General features: G+C 54.5%; 1 protein-coding gene across 3 annotated transcripts in view; it reads right to left on the minus strand.

Moving 5' to 3' along the window:
• The window catches only part of ITPK1 (inositol-tetrakisphosphate 1-kinase), a 168,036-nt gene that overhangs the window by 42,258 nt on the left and 105,400 nt on the right, over positions 1 to 20,378 (minus strand). For 2 of the 3 annotated variants that reach the window (XM_059373851.1, XM_059373850.1), the window contains exon 5: positions 2,263 to 2,380. In XM_059373851.1, the coding sequence (XP_059229834.1) occupies positions 2,263 to 2,380 (118 nt within the window). Of the gene's footprint in view, positions 1 to 2,262; positions 2,381 to 17,687; positions 17,828 to 20,378 lie in introns of those variants that run through there. The other variant, XM_059373852.1, reaches the window with a different exon arrangement.

The following is a 20,378-nucleotide window of genomic DNA, read 5'->3' on the forward strand; positions in this document are numbered from 1 at the left end:
TGGACCCAGCAGAGCGGAGGCTCATTCTCTCCCCACAGGGGGTCGGTCGCCAGCCCGACACACGTGTGGCTCTGTGTGGGTCACCTTTACACCAGGATATAGGTAATGGCCACTGGAACCTGTCTCCAGGCCATGTCTGCACTGATCTAAAACGTACGCTCATGTCCTCGCTCACCAACCCACACGCCTTCCGTGGGTGCCGAACGACGTCCCCAACTGCACGAGGCACTCCACGAACCTGACATTGACTCAACGTCTGTGAGGCACGCACAAGCACAACCCATCACTGGTCCCCTGCCGCCTGACTGTGCACAGTCCCACTCCGGGCCCAGACTCACCCTTGACCCCAGCCCTGATTCTCTGCCCATGAAAACTGAGAGACTCCAAGCTCAGCCCCTTCCAACAGAATGGGCGCTGTGCCAGCCGCGGACATTCCCAGGTGGCACCATGTGCCAGGACCCATGCTAAGTGCTCACCAGACGTCACCCCAGTTATCTCAACCGCAGACCCTGAGGACAAACCACTTCTTATCAACATCTTAACAGGAAACAGGCCTAAGCTAGGTAAAAGGACTTGGCCAAGGGCACAACAGCAGCAACATCCCAGATTCAGATATGACCTCAGCCTGTCTCCCCCCAAAACCTGTGCTCTTTGCTCTGAAAAAAACCTTCTCAGCAGTGACGTCCCTGACCCCACTGGTACACATCACTCTTCTCATGGACTTGAGGACAGGAGATGTGGCCACTGACCCACAACTCCTCCCACTCACTAAGCAGCCCTTCTCATCAGGATCGGATTCATCTCCTGTCCCTTCACACACAGCTGGTGTCAAACACGCACAGCTCCTGGGATTTCCTTTCCAGAACTGAAATTTAGCCGGAACATCCCTACAGATTGTTCTCGTCTGAGAGTTCTAGTCGGACCCAGGGAAGGAAGGCAAAGCAAAGAGAAGCTGACATCATCATTGACCACTCTAGACCCAAGGGGAAAAGGGTGTCGGCGTGCTGAAAAGACGCTGCTCAGGGGCTGGGCTTTATGCCACCTGCCGAACACCAGGCACCCTCAGGAAGAGGCCCTGAGACCCCCTCCAGGACAGCCAGTCCAACACCCAGCTCTTCCACAAGGCATGCTCCCTAGAGAAGCAAGGACTTGCCAACTCTCATGGCCAAAGTCCTTGAGGACAGGCGCTTGCTAGATCCACGGCCATCTGGCCACGGACACATAAGTTAAGCTTAGGGGCTTCGAGCTGACAGCCTGAGTTGGGGGAACCTGGCGGGATGCTGACCCCACCACACACAGGCTGTGTGATGCGGGCCCGTCTGCTATGCTCTCGGTCTCCACTACCGTCCGCAAAACGGGGGGGTGACCGCCCCCACTTTCAGGAGTGTGGAAAGACAGAGCACAAGGAGAAGGCTGAGCCCTGGTCCGGCCAGCCAAACTCTTCCTGCCGGTCCCCACTGTCACACGAAACAAGAGCTGGCCAAGTCACCACCCAGGTCAGGGCCAGGCGGGCCACCGTCATGGTCTGGATGGCAGGAGTGGAGGCTGCCTTTCCTCAAAATTAAACGAAAACTCTCAGCAGGGAACGCAGGGCCAGGCAAAGAGAGCTACGTTACTGTTAACAGGACTCTTTCCAAAAAAGCCCTTCTCACAAAAACAAACACCTTGGGAAGGCCATCCAACCTCTCCAGAGCGGCCAGGCCCAGGAAGGTGGGGAGAAAGAGTCCTCAGGGACGAGAGGATGTTGCTGGCAGGAAAAGCTCCCACAGCTAAGCAGGAGGCTCCTGCGTCAAGAACAGAGCGTACCCCGTGAGGTCCAGCCGCCACATGACACAGCTCCACAGCTTTGATTAAAGGCCCTTCAATCTCTCTGTTTGTCTCCATTGCCCGGTTACACAACTTCCCTTCCCGGCCCGCTGCTCTGCTATTCTACACACAGCCCTGCTCTCTAACCACTGTGTTATCGGGACACTTCATCACCACTCTGTGGGTTCAAGACAACAAAACAAAACCGCCTTGAAGTGGCTGCAGCCGCTCTCTTTCCCGAAGAGCACCCTCAGGCTTTTATTTCCTAATTCTGCTGGTCAGAGGAGGGGCGAGGCCCTCCCAAGAACGTGTGCCCCTGGGGAATTCAACTCCTTCCTGCCCCAAAGGGCTTAAAAAAGATCAGACACCCCCCTCCTCCCACCCCCATGCAACGACCACCCTGTCACTGCAGGGGTGGGTCACGTGCGATGTGGGCCAAGCCACGTGTGTCCCTACCTTTCATGTAGGCCTCGATCTTCCGGATGAGCTCATAGGACTTGGAGCGGTCGAGGAGGGTCCTGATGGCAGGAAGGGGGTCCAGGACAATGGTCTCAGGGTGCGCATCAATGTACTCCTGAAAGGAAAACACACCTCTTCTGGTTGGAGGCTGGAGGCCGAGTTAGAAATGAGTTTTCCACAACATTCCATCTGACATGCCCTCACGGCATCCATCCTCCTTCTCCTCCCCCCGCTGCCCCCCATCCCTGACTTCACACTGTTTGGGGAGGATGCCTTCATGCTCCTGGCCCCATTGGGATCACATGATGCTGGTTAGACCAATCAGCACCTTCCACCCTGGCCATAGGCTCCAGAACAGGGCACGTGACCCAAGTCGGCCCAATCAGACGCAGGCTCAGTGCTCTCGCTAGGAATGCTGGGACAAGACCATTCTCTCCCACACCGAGGGGACCAGGCAGCTAGGAGCAGTCACCCTGAAATCTGAGGGAGAGGCCCGGCAAAGCCAGAACTGAGAACGAGAGGCCAGCCTGAGAGAACAGAGCCAAGAAAAGGAGCACAAGCAGGCTCCGGTCAACTCGTTTGGCTCCTGGATAAAGCCTCACCTGAAACCAGCTCTGCTGCCCTTGTGGATGACACTCGAGAAGGGCCCAAAGCCCTGCATGGATAAGGATTCTGGGGCAGGGCCAGCGAGAGCAGAATGAACGCTGGGATTCAGGTGAGGATCGGTGTGGAAGGCAGGATGACAAACCCACCCCAGGGCAGCCCCCGACGCTCAGGTACCCACTACAACGTTCTTCTTCTCTACCCACCAGCTTCAGGGTAGACTGCGAACACGCAAGCAAGACTGTGACCAAATCAGCCTTTAAGGAATTTAGGGTCTCCCTGGAGAAATAACAGTTAGGCGCCTGGGAGACGAGAAACTACCATCTCTGACAAAATTCAACAAGAGACTGGGCAAAAGGTGTCTGGGAAAGGAACACAAGGATCCCAGCCCTGCCCCTCGGCACCTCTGTGACCACAGGAGCCCAAGCCACATCCGTGGGCCACGACAGCTCAGCAGGCTGAGACCATCCGCCTGGCCCCAGAACACGGAGTCCAAGAACAAAAATATGGAATGCTGGAGGAACAAGAGAGGGGCTAAGAGGAAAGGCTGGGTGGAAGGGAGGCCATTCGCCAGCTGTTGTTATTGTGAGCTGAATTGTGTCCTCAACAGATCTGTTCGAGTCCTAAGCCCTGGTGCTTGTGAGTGTGACCTTATTTGGAAATAGTGTCTCTACAGATAGAAGCAAACTAAAATGAGGCCACAGAGGATTAGGATGGACCCTAATCCATTGACTGGTGTCTTTAAGATGGGCAGTCTGGAAAGAGACACACAAGGAGAAGGCCATCTGAAGACGGAGACAGTGACTGATGTCGTGCCTGCCAAGGACCACTGGCCACTGCAGGAAGGCAGGACAGCAGCATGGGACAGATTCTCTCTCAGCGCCTCCAGAAGGAACCAACCTTGCAGACACCTTGACTTCAGACTTCGAGCCTCCTTAACTGTGAGAGGAAAAAGTCCCTGTTGTTTTACACCACCCAGTCTGTGGTACTTTGTCAAGGCCACCCCAGGGAATGAACACACCAGCTTAATTCATTCCCCTGACCACCCAGTCTACAAAATCAGTCTGCGAGGTCAACAGAGGCCAAGGAGAAAGCCACAATGCTTCTTTTCAAGTCGGCCTTATCAACAAAAAAGAAAGCGCCATTTGGAATTACTCTTTTTTTCAGTGAACCTATTTTGGTTCCTAGTAACCATTTTTAAGAGCTCTCAACACAAAGCCAGAGATTTCTATCTCCGTCTCCTCTGAAATCTGCTCCCCACCTTGGGTTTCATACCAGAGTATCTGCTTATGGGCACATTTGTATCTTTTTCTTTGAAAATTTAAAAAAACTTCTCTGTTCCTGCAGGGTGCCCAGTACGTGCCAGTGGGGAGCCCGTCTTCCACCCTCCCACCCATGAACTCTGTGGGGCCAGCACGCTCTCGGCGCCTCTCCCCACATACCCATACTACAGACACAAACACAGAAGACAAGCCACCTTCCCCCTCCTCCCGAGAGACAGGCAGCCGTCAGCGAGTCACCCCAGTTCCTGGCCCACTTCCCTGCTTATACAGGACAAGACTGTCAGCTGATGTGGGCGAGTCCACATCTGCCACCCACCGGGGCCACAAAGACAAGCTGAGAAGTGTCCTCAAGGAAGGAATATCCAGAGCTGCCTTCAGGCCGGGGGCCGTGCCTAGACCTCCTCTCTCTAGCCTCAGCCTTGCCTAAGTGTCTGCATCTCCCCACAGCAGGCTCCCCATCAGCAAGTACCCGCTGTCAACACCGTTCCGTTGGCCCAGGTCTACACTGCCATAAGACAATGTCATTCACGAGACACCAAGGTTACTGCATACATATAAAATTGCATTACTCTCTTCATGTTAAAAGGTCATCCACACGACAAAGTGCATATCACTCACGGTGCCCCGGGCATCGTGCAGAGTACTAAAGACACACGGATGAATGAAAGCCTTCTGGGCTTCCCCTTATTGGATCTATAATTGTGGCCAACGAGTTCATGTTCCAGGTTACAACCTAAACGCACTGAACTGTCCCCACAACCCCTCCTCCTCTCCTACCCCAACATGCCAGGAAGCAACCCGGTGCAGAGGAAAGAGTGAGGGCCCAGGACTCAAGAAACCCAGGCTCCCTCTGTTAATCACCTTCCAGGGTCGCCCTGGGCAGGCCACTTGGCTTCTCTAGGCCTCAGTTCCCTCATCTGCGACTTAAAAGCCTACCCTGGAAAAAAACGGAGGACGGGGGTGCCTGGGTGGCTCAGTGGGTTAAAGCCTCTGCCTTTGGCTCAGGTCATGACCCCAGGGTCCTGGGATCAAGCCCCGCACTGGGCTCTCTGCTCGGCGGGGAGCCTGCTTCCTCCTCTCTCTCTGCCTGCTCTCTGCCTACTTGTGATCTCTCTCTGTCAAATAAATAAATAAAATCTTAAAAAAACAAAACAAAACAAAACAAAAAAAACGGAGGACTGGTGCTTATGGAGGCAGACTTCAGGGCCGCACACAAGGGCTGCTTTAGAAGCCACGTGCTGGAGGCCTTATGGACGATGCTGGCTGCCTGCCTTCAGCAACGGGCCGGTATCAGAGGTGTTCGCCTCAGTGGGCTGGCCCAGGTCTCCCTACCAACTGAGTCCCCTGAAGTCCACACATGCTCCTTCCTCCCCCTCGAAAATCCACACCCCCACCCCCAGTCCCAAGAAGAGTATCCGAGTAGTTGCTGGATCTGGTTGCACTTCTCTGCGTTAGGGCAGCGACCTTTAAAGAGAGAGAACTCTGAATCATCAAGACATGAATTTAAGCCAAACTCACGAGGGAAAGAAGTTAGGAGAAACGAAGGGGGAAAATATCTGACAAGCAGGCGCCAACAAGCTTTTGACCCGGGATGAATGCATCAGTATTAACAGAAGACTTATTCCTAAACACGATCTCTTTGGGGATGAGGACAGAGAGGGCAAAGAAAGAGTTTTTCCACTCGCCCCGCTGTCCACAAGTGGATTTCCTTCCAAGCCTTTCAGCTTATCTATTGTACTACAGGCCTCATGCATTTTTCACAAGACTCTTAGAATTACCAAACAAATTGCTGGAAGGGTGAGCGCCCTGTACCATTTTATCACCACTCAGAAGAAGAAAGGCCCAAACGGTCTCCATGGCAAATGGTAAACACATGCTCCTTTAGAGCGTCCACCGCAGAACACCTACAAAGGGAGCCTGGACATGACCAAGGGCCAGCCCGGCTCGAGGCAGACTGAAAAGTGGGGAAAGCAGACACAGCCCCCCGTCAGGGGGCCAGGAGGAGGGCTAGAGAGCGCAGACTGTTTGTGGAGGGGACAAAGGGGCAGAGGCCGGACAAGTGTCCCCGGCCCCCTGCCCCCAGGCCCGAGGGATGATGGTGCCAGGAGGGACCCGGAGCCCTCTCTGCTGGGCTGGAGGAAGTCGACGCTTCCCCACTGCAAGAGTGAGCCCAATGAAAGGATCAGGGGTGCCACAGATGCCATTTCCTCTGTGGTTCCATGTACAACAGGAAACAAGCTGGCAGATGCAAGGGTTTGCTCTTATCCAACAGAAAATGCAGGCAGAAGCCCCAAGTTCAAATCCTGCCTCTCGCACTTACCCTATATCTGTGAAAGAGAAACTGCAGTTTATCTCTGAGATTCTGTTTCCTGGTGTGCCAAATGGGCATTTTTATTCCCAAAGACTCGCCTATCTATTAGAGAGTGAGCGCACACACGTACACACACGAGAGGGGCAGAGGGTGAGGGAGAGAGAGAATCTCAAACACACACACACAGACACCCCGCCCCACCCTGAGTGTGAAGCCTGACCTGGGGCTCCATCTCCTGACCCTGAGATCATGACCTGAGCCAAACTCAAGAATAGGGACACTTAACCAAATGAGCCACCCAGGCGCCCCTGCATTTTAAATAAAACCCATCTCAGGGAGCTACTCTGGGCAACAAGACCCGGACTGGAAAAAAGAGGATTCTTGCGGCTGGACAGCACGTGGGCTCTTAGCACCATACCTGGCCCAAGGTCTCTGAGCTCAGCCAGCCATGCCCCATGCAGCCGACTGTGGGGCAGGCCAGCCCTGCACCTGGGGAGAACCACAGGGCTCTTCCGGATGGGGTCAACCCTCCCACTGACGCCCGAAGCACCACACAATCCCCTGGCCTACAGCAGCCCAGGCTGCAGGGCGCATCCCTCTGCAGACAGGTCCTGGCAGAGCCCACCATGCCAGTGGCACCCAGCCAGCCGGTCCCTTACGGGGGCGTGGAGAGAAGCGCCCGTGCCCAGTTCCCGCCCCCTCAGTTCTCAGACATAGGGGACTTTCTGCCCCCCCACCCCCCAACCACTGCAGGCCCCTTTTTAGAAAGCGGTGATTCATTTTTTTGGGATACATACTGAAATTATTTACAGATTAGATACGATGCCTAGAATCTGCTTCAAAGTAACCAGGCATGGCGGATGGTGAGAGACGTAGGTAAGGCAGAGGAAACAAGAGTGGTCGCACGGGGCTACTTCGTGAAGCTGGGTGGCGGGACGGGGGAGGGTGCTGCAGCCTCTTCTCCAGTATTTTTAAACTTTGTGTAACAAAAAAACTGGGGACAGAATGGAAGGGAGGGGTGAAGTAACCAGGTCCTCCCTTTCTTCAAGCCCACACACCCCTATAGTTGTGCCAGAGACCGATTCAAACACCAACACTATCTTTCCCGAAGGAGCAGGAGGCAGCCAGCCAGATGGGAAATGCAGTGAGAGATTATGGAAAAGATAATAAATAAAAATAATCATCACCATAATTTTTAAATAACAGCAGCCACCATTTACCTAGGACTGGCTGGCGACGTGCGCATTGCTGGGAAAATACTCTTTTTTAAGCACGGTGTCTTTTAATATAAAAATACGATGAGGTAAGAGCTCAAACTATAAAACTCGTAGAAGAATGCATGGGTTTACCTCTTCATAGCCTTGAATCAGAGAGCCATTTCTTAAGATACGGTACCAAAAGTAGCAAAGAAGAAATAAACTGTATGTTCGCAACATCAGGAGCTTGTGCGAGTCAAGAACACCACTCACGTGAGACCTGGCAGAGCCTCACCTCGTGGTGCTCGCGACCCAGCCACTGAAAGGCCATCAGCCAGCACAGCCTAACCGTTAACCTCCGTGGCAGGACTGGGCAACTCAGGCCCAGTGGACTGTTCCAGTAGGGTCGGGGGAGCTGGGATAGAAGCAGCAGCACCACACAGAGCCCTGGAAGCCCCTTTTCCTCTCTAGGCCTCTGGCACCTCTGTAAGGTGAAGGCCAGTCCTGTGAAGAGGGGACATGCATTGGAGCCAGAGGCGGTGAGAACTGGGGCAGAATCCCGCCTTCCCTGCCTGTGACTTTGCCTCCAAAAGCCTCGGTCCTCATCTGTAACATGGGGACCAGAGCAGCTCCTACCTCACAGTATGTTTAAAAAAAAACAAAAACAAAAACAAAACAAAACAAAAAAAGGGTTTATTGAGATAGATTTCAAATACCATGAGATTTACCCACTTACAGATTATAGTCCAGGGATTTTAATACGTCGACAGAGCTGTGCAACCATCTGCACGGTTAATTTTAGGACATTTTCATCACTTCAAAAGAAAAAAAATAATCCATATGTTTGAGCTCTCCGTTTCAATTCACGCATTCCCCCCCAGCCCCTGGAAACCATTTCTGTCTCTACAGACTTGTCTATTCTGGACATTTCATACGAATGGAATCAAGTGCGGTCTTTTGGGACTGGCTTCTTCCACTGAGCGTAATGTTTTCAGGGTTCATCCCCGCTGTGACACAGGTCTGAACAACGCTCCACCGTGTGGAAATACCAGATCTGTTCATGCGTTCATCAGGGGACGGGTCTCTGGCTTGTTTTCACCTTGGCGTTACTACGTGTAGCGCTACGATGAACATCTGGACACAGGTTTCTGTGTGGACTAATGTTTTCATCTCCCTTGGATTACACAGCGGATATTCTTGGGGTAAGAATGCAAAAGATCACAAAACTTCTCAGCCGCTCAAGCACAGAGGTTCTAAAGGTAGCAATCACAGAAATCTACCACGGTGCACAAAAGAAACCAATTTTCTGATTTTCCAAAGCTGCAGTCACACAAAATAAACGCCAGATTTGATTCTCAAAGCAATCTCTGTGACCTGTAGCATAAACAACTGTATTTTTATTCCCATTTTATAGATGAAAAAGCTGAGCCTCTGACCAAGGCAAAGTGACCGGCTCAAGGTCACATAACCAGCTGGGGCTCTGCCAGGATTCGAAACCTCCCGTTACAAGGTCAACCCCACAGCTTCTGCAGTGCAACCCTGTCACCTACCCCAACAAGTTATGTGGCTAAAGTGCTTTTTAATTCCCACAAAGCCTAAGGACCATTTTTGAACCTAAGTGCTGGATAACCTGTGCACAATTCCTTCGGACAGGTCTAGAACAGGAAAGAGAGGACCAAAGCCTGGGGCCAGCAAGGGGTAGGGGGTAATGGTTGAGAGGAAAGAGGCTGAGAGCTGTCCAGACCTCCCGTGGACAGAGCAGCCTCTACCGGGTCTCTAGGGGAGGCTGGCTATCTGAACGGGAGCTTCCTGAGTATTTGCACTTACAGAACAAATCTTATGCAAGCACTGCAGCAAGAGTGAGCCCCGCCTATGTTCCAGAACTCTCCATCTCCAGCGATGTGGGACAGGAAGCTGCACAGGGAAGGCTAAAAAAGGAGTCACATGTAGGGCTGGGCAAGCTAAGTGCCAGGTTCCCCTGCCAAGCATTCTGCACATTAACCTGAAGGCTGGAGGGAGAGGAGGAGGTGGTTTCTAGGAGGAGAATTAGAGGACTGAAACCCTGCCGGCCAGGAGCAGTGTGGGAGGACCAGGCTGGAAGCCACTGATGGAACAGGGATTTGAGAGCATTAACTTGTTGGAGAAAGTTCATCTCCAGCCTCCTTCCTTCCAGAGTCCCTATTCCCCACCCCCCAGGAAGAGGTCTTATGAAGAGGACAGCAGGACAGCAGGTCCTCACTGAGAATGCAAAGAGAAAGAAGGGGCAGGGCAGGTCGGGAAAAGGCAGGGAAGGAGTGGGGAGCCCATGAGTGGCTCTAGGGAGCAGCTCTGCTCTGTTGTGTGATCTGGTCATGGATAGGCGGTGTATCTGGTTTGCAAAATTCGTGAAGCTGCTCACTTATCTGTATAGCTTTCTGTGTGTATTATCTTCAACGCATTAAAAAAAAAAAAAAAAAAAAAGATAAAGAATGAACCAAAGCACCAGACTATTCAAACAGCAAGGACCTGCTCCAGTCCCCGCTCTGCTATGTGGCCTGCCTTACACTTACACTCTCTGGGACTCCAGCCCCCCGTGCGGGGTAGATCAAGGATGGAAAAGGGGGGCACCCATCCACCACACCTCCCTGGGGCCGCGGCAGCCATCACCACCAACTGAGGCAATGATCACTTGGGGACCACAACAGCCTTCTGCACTAACCCCAATGGGATTCAGAATCCTGATCATCACTCAGTTCCAGAAGTCAGACAAGCATGGGCACCCAAGACGAACCCCACATGCCATGCACAGAACAAACGCTCCAGGCTGATTCCTTAAGACCCCATGAGTCAGAGTTTGTGTGTTTCCGTGAGCGCTCAGTCACCAAAGAGATGCTGGGGAAGACCTGACGTTCTTCCCTGTGGCTGTTAAAAATTACTCACCAGGCTTTTATGGGAAAAGAGGTAACCTTGGGCTTACTCAGCATAATCTCACTCCTTCTGACTCTTCCTGAGAGCACAGCCCCAGCCCAGACCTTCCAGTTGATGGCCACAAAGGCTGGCCTTTGAACTCACTCCTTCCACACCAAGTGGTGGATGAAAGACAGGAAACATCCAGTTCCTTAAAAAGTCTTACCACTGTGATGGAAGTCCTGGCAAGAAGCCAGAAGGAATTATTATTAATAATTACAGTAATAATGGTAATGATAGCAGCTAACTTTTCCAGAATGCTCACCAAGTACCAGACTGTTGTACACACTTTCAGAACAACCCTAGGCAGTAGGTCCCATTAGCAGCCCCATTTGACAGGTAGAGAAACTAAGGTTCTGAGCTCCTCGGTACCTGGCCCAGGCTCTCCCAGGATCCAGGCCATCTGGTTCCAGAGCCCTCTAGCTGGCAAGACAAGGCATAGGGGGCCCTGGCTAAAGGAGAGGCATCTCAATTTTAGCTACAACTAGAATTTCTCATGTGCATTCTTTTAAAATTTATGTTGAAGAAAGAAAACTAAGTCTTTCTCACAGTCAGCCAACTCAAGCCTAGGCTGCGAAGCACCCCAGCAAAAATGGCAACAGAGCTCCCAAGTTCCTTTCCAGACCTTGTGAGACCTAAGGTCCCTTAGTCCAGCCAGTCTTTTCAGAAAAGAAGAAAGAAGCAGAAACTAGCCAGAGGTCACATGGGGAAGGGGCAGAGATGAGACCATGACCGCATATGCTCCTTATACTACCCCAGGGTCCTCTCTGGCTCATTCTGTCCCAAACGTCCCAAGGAGCGACCACAGTGGGCTAGAGTCTCTGCTTCCGTTCCCAACTCTGGATCACAGACAAACTAACAACCACCAGAAGACAGCCACTCTTAGGAGAGTACAAAAATGACATGACCAGACGCTAGAGCCCACAACGGTCTCTGGGATGAAGATCCACGTGGCACTGAGGCAAGATACATGTAGGATTTGAACGCACAGAATGCCTGCAGTGAACAGCTGCCGAGTGGAGTAGGACCAGCGGGAGGAAGACTAATAGATGAAATGGTGTCCTGGGCAATCATACCTTCAAAGGCATGGTACTCTTCTGCAGAAAGTGAAACACGTTCCTGGGAGATCAGCTCCGCATGATGAGGTCATGACCCATGCTGAGCAAGGACTGCTGGGCAGGACCGCTAACGAACGCTCTGGGCAGACTACTGAAGCCATGAAATCAACATGATTTCATGTTCATGGACATGAAATCAACTGAAGCCAGGGCCAAATGTCCCCCAGGCAAAGCCTTCCTGGCACCACCCAGAATACCTGTCTGTTCATTACACCCTACAGAAAACCGCAGAGAGCCTGAGGAATCCATGCTAGACCTAGGTGTCTTGGTGCAACACAATGTGCCAGGCAGCCAACCTCGGCCCTGGCTAAACCAAAGCACCCATGGCTATTCAAGAATCATGGGCCAGGCGTCTGAAGAGGTAGCCAGGTCTGGCATAGGGCTGGGGCTAGAGATTCATGCAGCTAACCTGTGGGCCAAGAGAAGGCTGTGACTGCATCCAGTACATACCAGGGGCAGGATTGCCAAGTCCAGCCACACAGGATGACATTCACGTAGTCTGCCACTGAGCTGTGCAGTATACAACCTATGTAACAGTCCCTGACCATCAGCCAAGGCTTAAGCCTTCCAATCACTGGCTGAGCACCTCTTTCCACCCAGCACCACCTGGCTGATCCCAATTCTAGCACACGGACCCTAAGACACTGCAAAAGTTAAGGCAAAGGCCGTCAAGAAGTTTCGGTTCAGGGCTCCTGGGTGGCTCAGTGGGTTAAAGCCTCTGCCTTCAGCTCAGGTCATGATCCCAGGGTCCTGGCATCGAGCCCCATGTCAGGTTCTCTGCTCAGCAGGAAGCCTGCTTCCTCCTCTCTCTCTGCCTGCCTCTCTGCCTACTTGTGATCTCTCTCTGTCAAATAAATAAATAAAGTCTTTAAAAAAAAAAAAGTTGTTTCGGTTCAAGTCTTAACACTGACATTAACTTTATGCGTCCTGAAAACCACTTAAATCATTTGTACCTCAGTTTTCCCTCCTATAAAACAAGTAGGCTGGAATAATGCATTTTTATAATATCCTTTCTGACTCTGAAGTCCTAGGATTTTTGGATGCTGTGAAGAGATAAATGAATGAAAAAACCTCTCAGGGCCCTGGAGTCTAGGACCTGCGTCCCTCGGGCATACACAGTGCAGTGACTGAGCAGAACCCAGTCTCGTTAGGACAGTGACACGCATGCCCATGACAGCGGAGGGAAGAGAGTGAGCAGGACAGGCACACGAATGACAGACGGCCAATGGCTCTGCATCAGGGACAGACATCAGTTCCCCAGCTCAAGCAAGACCACACATACCCAGACCGCCTTTTAGAGCAGCCACTAAGAGGACTCCCCAGTTCTCATGGACTCAGCCCTGGCATGGGGAAGGCACCTCCTCACCTGCCACGTCTCTAACTTTTCTAAAATGGCTCCTTGAAGAGAGTGGGGCTGCCATGTCCTCAGCCACCTTGATCCTATTCTGGAGGTCACCAGTGTCTGAGCACTCAGCCTGAGGCCTCCCAGAGAGCAAGAAGCCAGGAAGGGAGGGAGCCCCTATGTGTGCACGCTCGTGTGTGTGTGCGTGTGCGTGCATGTGCACACCAGAGCCGGGGTACCTCTGCAAGCTCAGGGAGGCTGCATTCCCCCCAGCCTCACCAGGAGCTCCTAAGTGCAGAGAGATGCAGGGAACGATCCTGTCACCACACGGGACGCACAAGGGTATAGGTCAGGGCACTAATCTAGCCGTAGGCGGAGGGAAGCGGAGTGGAAGCAGAAGGGCAAGAGAGAGGGTTTCCGGAGGCCAGGGCGGCTGAACCACCAAGGGTCACCGGCATGGACCACGAGGAGAACAGGCATTCCAGGCAGAGGGGACAGCACAAGGCAAGGCGTGGGTGGGGGGAACCCCTCATGACTGGGGAGACGAGGTCTCAAAGAGCAGTTTACGTAAGGCAGAAAGCAGGACAGACAGCGGGAGACACAGCAGCCAGGGCGTCTGGACAAGATCCTAAAGCAACAGGGTCTCCAGCCGAGGAGGGGCGGGGCTGGCTTTGACCTCTGCAGTGACCTGTCTGTTGGCATACGAGGCCCAGGGGCTGAACTTGGAAGGGACAGGCCTGAGCAGCGTGTCTGACACAGAGCTGGCATTAGAGGCATGGGTGCCAGCCTTTGCCATTCCAGAAGGACCGAGACACTGCCTGACCTCTGGCATGATTTGTCAGAGCCAGAGAAAGGAAAATGATGTGCTCTGCCCCTCAGCCTGGTTGCTCTTCAGACCTGTTATTTAAACCCATGAACCCAGGCTGGGGTGGTCAGGCCCCCACAGCACGGGGAGCTCAGAAGAGAAGGCAAGGTGTGAACACGTGAGTGCCAGACAGAAGCGAGGTGGCCTGGGGTCAAGGTCCAGACAGGCTGCATGAGCCTGGCACAGACGCTGCCCTCGCCAGGGCCCTGAGCGCCAGCAGCAAACACTACAGAATGGGGAACCAGCTAGGGGTACAGCCCCCTATTTTCCAGAACTCATGGCCAAATTCAACTGATGAGAAGAAACATGTCCAAAAGTGGAGGATGACGGACCAGCTCTAGGTTGGTAGGAGTGTAACCGGCTCGACTCTATGGGAAGAAACCGGACACCAGCAAAATCAAGAACACATCTCTACTTCCAGGTATCTATCCCACAGAACTCCCTGCGTGTGCACACGGACACATGTACTAGGGCATTTCATCACCAAGGCATGTTCCAGAAACATCAGTAGAGAGCTGATTAAGGGAAGGATTTAAGACCAGTTAATGGTATATCATGCAGCCATTAAACAGAATGAGGCAGCCCGAAGGGCTGATGCAAAATCATTTCCCAGATCTACTGTGGGAACAACGGCTTTGTGTGGGGAACGGAAGACCATCTTTGTTCGCACACAAAAAGGCTCAAGGTCCCGGGGAACCGACGGCTGCACCAAGATGGGAAGTGGCTGGCTGGGCAGCAGAGGTGGTGGGGGAAGACCCTGACATTACCAAGACCAGTCCGTCAGGACTGGTGAGAGCCACCCACCGACGACACAGGGAAAGCCACGCCTAAGGAATGCACCAGAATCATAGTCCACGAGATGATGGCGATTTGCTGTCCCAGACGGGGCATGAGATGGGAGAAACACTGGAACATTCATGAAGGGCACAGCAGGCTTCCACGGAGCAGAACACCAGCAATAACCACCCCCACACCCGTCCCCGCCAATGAACAGAACAGTCACAGAAAAAGGGGCTCGGAGTGGACAAGAAGCCAGAGCCCCAGGCCCCAGACTCCAGAATGAGCTGTACAGACTCATACCACTGACAGGGCCCAGGGGAGCCCCTTTCTGGATGAGGGAAGATGCTTAGACAGTGCTGTGTGGAGCAGGGCTGGGCCTGAGCACCCCTAAGAGCAGGTTCTCCTGGGTGTGCGACTCTGCATGCCCGCCTCAGTGTCCCTAACGGGCACCCCCATCCCAGAGCCGGCTGCCCCCCATGGCTGACTGTCCACCTGGGTCACCCCCAGACAGTCTCACATCACGTGCCTTGCTCAGTCACCGGCGAGCACCCTGAGCCCGACAGTGTGGTCCTGACAGGTGAGAAACTTGTTCACAGAGCGGACAGAAAAGTCCACGCATGAGCTCCCGCCAAAACATATCCCCAAATGCTGAGGAAGAAAGAGCTGGAAGTAAACAGGCTGCTCCATTATCTAAGATGGCAAATGCCTTCTCCTTGCCCTTCCCAGCCCCCCCCCAAAACCATGGAAGACAGTCCCTCCCTCTCTGTCCCCAGACTGCAGCACCAAACCTGTAAGTGGGCTCTCCATTTTCCCTCAGCAGGAGGCTGGCACAGGGCCGGGCTGGACTGTCCACCCGACGAATGTCCCATGCCCTGTTGCAGCGCCATGGCCCTACTCAGGTCCTCTGGAGCCGGGGAAAGGACCCCCAGGGCTGGGTGCTGGTCAGAACGCGTCCCCTCACAGGCCAACACTAAACCAGGACAGACTAGCACCTCCATTCAGGGATCCCTGTGGGGGACCGGACGGGGTCCCAGCAGTCCCGGGGCCCACCCGTCAGAGCCAGCAGCTGGGCAATGTCAGGACCAGACAGAGGCAGCGGCTGCTTGGGCCCTGTGCTCCTTAAGCACCTGTGTTAACACCCCTCTGCATCCCTGCCACACACGGCCCCCACAAGCACACCCCCTCCATGCCCACATCCCCCTACAGGCACCCCCCAGGTGGCTCCAGTGAGCTGTGGAGCCGCCCGTGCCCTTGGGCCACGGGCCACTTCCCAGGACAAGGCCACAGGACTGCTCAGCGGCCCCACCCACCCACCCGCACCCAGCCCTCCAGCCAGACTTGAACTCTCAGTTCCCAGAACCAACGGAGGCCTCCCCAAGGCCCACAGGCTCCCCAGGGCTCTGCTGGGTGTGCAAGTGTTACTCACAGAACTCAGGGTGCCCAGCCTGCTGTCAGCAGGGCGGGGGGTGGGGGGAGTCATCGGGGAGCAGGGCAGAGTCTGCGAGTGCTGCTGAACTCGGAGAAAACCAGGGGCAGCTCTACCCAAACATGCCTTGGCCGCTCAACTCCGCACTCGGTGCCCCCAGCCGCACCCCCCCAGGCTTCCTAGCTTCCAGGAGGAAGGCTCAGCTGCCCCACCACACAAGCACCACACGCCCGTTACACATCCCCCCTCCTCCCCAGCAGGAACCCTGGTTCAGAAGGTGACAGACTCCCCTCGGCACCCTGCAGCCTCCCTCTAACCCGCAGCCGTCAGGCTCACTAGGTTCCTCCAATCCACCCACCCGGCCCCCCACTGCCTTCTTCAGGGTCCTCAGACCTCTGGGCCTGTCCGGCCAAAGGACGCTGTCCCCTGGCTTGCTCCCCACCAACAGACCTTTCAGGCCTCAGCTCAAACGTCAACTCCTGAGAGAGGCTGCAGGACCAGGTGGTAAGAACTTCCCTGACATCTACCACAAGCCCCAATTTTTCTTACTCCCAGAACTTTCTGTAACTGGAGACCGTGTTACTTTTTTCTCTGCTTGCTTGTATTTTGTGTGCATTCCCTCCCTCCCACCCCACCCCCACACACCCAAATACAATTGTGTGGGGGCAGGGGCTGAGTCCGCCTGATGTGATATATTGATTACTGTATCTGCCGTCTTTGAAGAATTCTGGCACACAGTAAGTGCTCAATTAAGACTTGGCTGAATGAATGAGATAATAGCTCTGCCATGACTGATCTTGGAGATCAATGAACAGACTGGGAGACACGGGCCAGGTCAGGGGCTGGAAACCGGGGGGTGCAAGAGAACGGAGACAGTAGGCGGGGACCCCAGCAGCAAGGGGCTCAGGGAGGTCCTCGTGCCTCAGAGGACCGAGGTCAGCAGAGGCCAGCTTGGCTGGTGAGCAGCTTTGTGACTGACCGCAGGAAGGCGAAGGAAACCGCAATGGCTTTATCGTGAGCACGCAGCCCACACGAGAAACACGGAAGCAAGTCAGGAAGTCATGGCCCCAAAACAGGCCAAGAGGAGAATGGCAGAAGGTGACCTTTCTATTGCAGGTGTTGTTGAAATAAGAGCCCATGAGACTTCAGTCCCCTGGTCTGAGATCCCAATCTCCAAGACCCAGCTGCATCCAGCGAGGCCTCCGTATCCACACTTTTAAAACAAGAGTGGCTCCACTTATGGGTGGAAGCCGTCAGAGCCGCTGCGCTCTGAGAAAGGCAGGGGTCTCAACCAGGCGCAAATTTGCCCCCCGCCCCCCAGAAGCCATTCAGCAACAGGCATTTTTGGTTGTCACGATTGAGGGTGGTGGAGGCCAGGGATGTCGCTGAACACTGTACCATGCACAGGACAGCCCCACAATATAGAATCGTTCAGCCCAACACGTCACAGTGTCAGAGCTAAGGAACCCTGAAATCACATGCATAAGTTCTTTCTTCAACCTTGGATAACTTTACTATTAATAAACGTTAATATTTCTAAAACCCAGCATACCTCAAACCCTGTGCCATAAACCGCGGACGGCCCACACGCCGCTGTGAGCTGGGTCAGAGCTCAGGCTTCCGGGGCAGCTGGCCAGCTCGGTGGGGAGGGGCTGGAAACAGGGTCATGAAGTCGTGGACCTGCCTGGGGGACCGGTCTTCCGCTCTCCGCAGGAAAGGCCCCGCAGACAGCCGATGGCACTCGACAGCACCAACCCCACGGGGACCAAGAATGACTCACTACCCCCGCCTGATCTGGGCCCACAATGGGCAGATTGTGCGGCCATCTCCACCACTGGGGGGAGTGGCCTTGTCACCCGGGGCAGGAGTCCTGAAGAGCCTGACCTCATGGCCACCCCAGGCCAGGACCTGTCTTCTAAGGCCAGGGCCACTGCCAAGGCCCAGTCCTGACTTCCCTGGTGTCTGCTGGCTGCTGTCCGTCACCGCGTGGCCCCAGCTGTGTCAGAGGCAATCCCAGATGGTGACCTCTTCCCTCAGGTGACCCTGAGTCGCTGGCCCTTCCCCCCCCCCAAGCTGCTGGCCAAGGCTGCTCTGAGGCCTACTTGGAAGAACTGTGAGCAAGAGACAATCCAGCCTCGGTGGTGCTCTAGCTGAGCAACCGTAGGCGAGTGTCTTAACTTCCTTGGGCCTGTTTCCTCACCTGAAAAAGGGGGAAGTAAAAATTCCATTCTCCCAGGGACTGACCTCTGCACAAAATGAGATAAGAGATGCGGAGTGCCCAGAGCACAGGAGGCCAGCTGGGACCTGCTCGGGAAGCGTGGCCTCTCACGGACCTCCACGGAGACTGCGCGAATCCATCGCCGGCACCTCCAGCCGGGAAGCCCACATGCCACTAAGCTCTGCTCCCAAAGAGAAACTCACTTGATTTTTGTCGGGTTTAGATGTTACCTCCCGAATCAGGTTAGAAGGCCCAGAACCACAAGATCATGCTGCTCCTGCTTCCACTCCATCCTCCCGCGTGCGGCACCAAGCCCCAGGCTGGCGGCCGCCCAGTGAACAACTAGAGTGGACAACTAGAGCCGGTGCAGCTGGGAAATCGTTTCTGACCTCCAGGGGTCGGGGGCAGAGCGGAGCCATGGTCCCGGGGGTGATCACTACCGCTCACGACCACCGCCTTTTGGGTGGGGACACCGCAGCAATCAAGGTCCTATCCCACACTGTCATCCTGGCACGTGCCCAGGGAGGCAGGCAGGGCCCCCGAGGCCCTGGTAGGTAGACTGGTGAGAGGCGGAGCTGGGCATAGTACCAAAGTCCCTTGACCTCCACCCAGCCCTGCCTCCAGTCACTGCCCATCTCTGGTCCCGGCACAGAGGACACCTGTCATCTGGGACATTTTCAGAACCACCACGTTGCTGATGAGTAGTGCTGATCACAGACACTCTTAAGAGCCAGGGTGTGCTTCGTGGGGTTCTCCTCCTCCTGCCACGACGACCTGTCTGCAGCCGCTCTGTCACCCCAGCTCCCGCCCATGCAGTGGGGCCCAGTCGACCCTCCGATGATGGCGTCGCAGGCAGAAATGAGCCTGGGCCAGGCTGGGGGAGCCGCTTGTTACTGCTGCGAGCCAGTCCTCATACCCTGTCACAGGAAGGACCTCAAAAGCCATCCCCTCCGCCCTGCCCCAGTGTCAGAGGAAACTGGAGTCTACAGCCAGCCTGGGAGGCAGGGGCAAGTCACACACCGGCCAAGGCCCACAGAGGCCCCTCCTGAGCTCCAGGAGCGACAAGCAGCCGGCACAGTTAGCGCACGCGGGTCTCGGGCAGCCCTGGGAGGCAGGGACGCCGCCTGCCCCTATTTTAGAGATAAAGGAACGGAAACACAGGAGAAATGAGAAGACACTCCCAACGCCAGCGGGGAGAAGTGTTGGGAGGTACCTCTGGACCCAGGCTGCAGGCTCTGACATCAGTGTGCCTAACCGCTGTGCCCTGGGGGGGCGAGAGCCCGAAGGAGGAAAGCGGCCAATTCGCGGACTCCAGACAGCGACACGCGGGACAGAAGCAGGGCTGCGGGGAAGACCCCCAGGTGACCAAGAAGCACGTGGAGAGATGCCCGCCATCGTCAGCCATCAGGGAAATTGAAACCAAAACTCCAAGGTGCTCCCTCACACCCACTAGGATCGCTAAACTCAACATGAGATTAAGTGCTGGTGACGAAGTGGAGACGCTGAAAGCTTTCTGCACTGCTGGCGGGGATGGAAAACAGTGCCGCACGAGGAAAACCAGGCTGGGGGTTCCCCAACCTCGGAAAACGCCCCCACATGACCCAGCAGTGCCCCACCCCCCACGTGTATTCCCACAAGAAAGGAGACCATGTATAGAAGAGCTTACAGCAGTGGGTTTTTTTTTTTTTTTTTGAAGAGAGAGAGGGACGCCTGGGTGGTTCAGTCACTTGAGGGTCTGCCTTCACCTCAGGTCATGATCTGAGGTCCGGGGATCGAGTCCTACTTGGGGCTGTCTGCTCAGCAGGGAGTCTGTTTCTCCCTCTCTCTCTGCCCCTCCCCCTGCTCACGCTCTCCCTTTGTCTCTGAAATATGTAAAATCTTTAAAAAAAAAAAAAGAGAGAGAGAGAGAGAGGCAAAGAGAGAGAATCTTAAGCAGACTCCACGCCCAGCACAGAGCCTGACATGGGGCTCGATCTCACAACCATAAGGTCATGACCCGAGTGGAAATCAAGAGTCACGCTTCAC

The sequence above is a fragment of the Mustela nigripes genome, chromosome 13, assembly GCF_022355385.1.
Source record: "Mustela nigripes isolate SB6536 chromosome 13, MUSNIG.SB6536, whole genome shotgun sequence".
NCBI classification, from domain to species: domain Eukaryota; kingdom Metazoa; phylum Chordata; class Mammalia; order Carnivora; family Mustelidae; genus Mustela; species Mustela nigripes.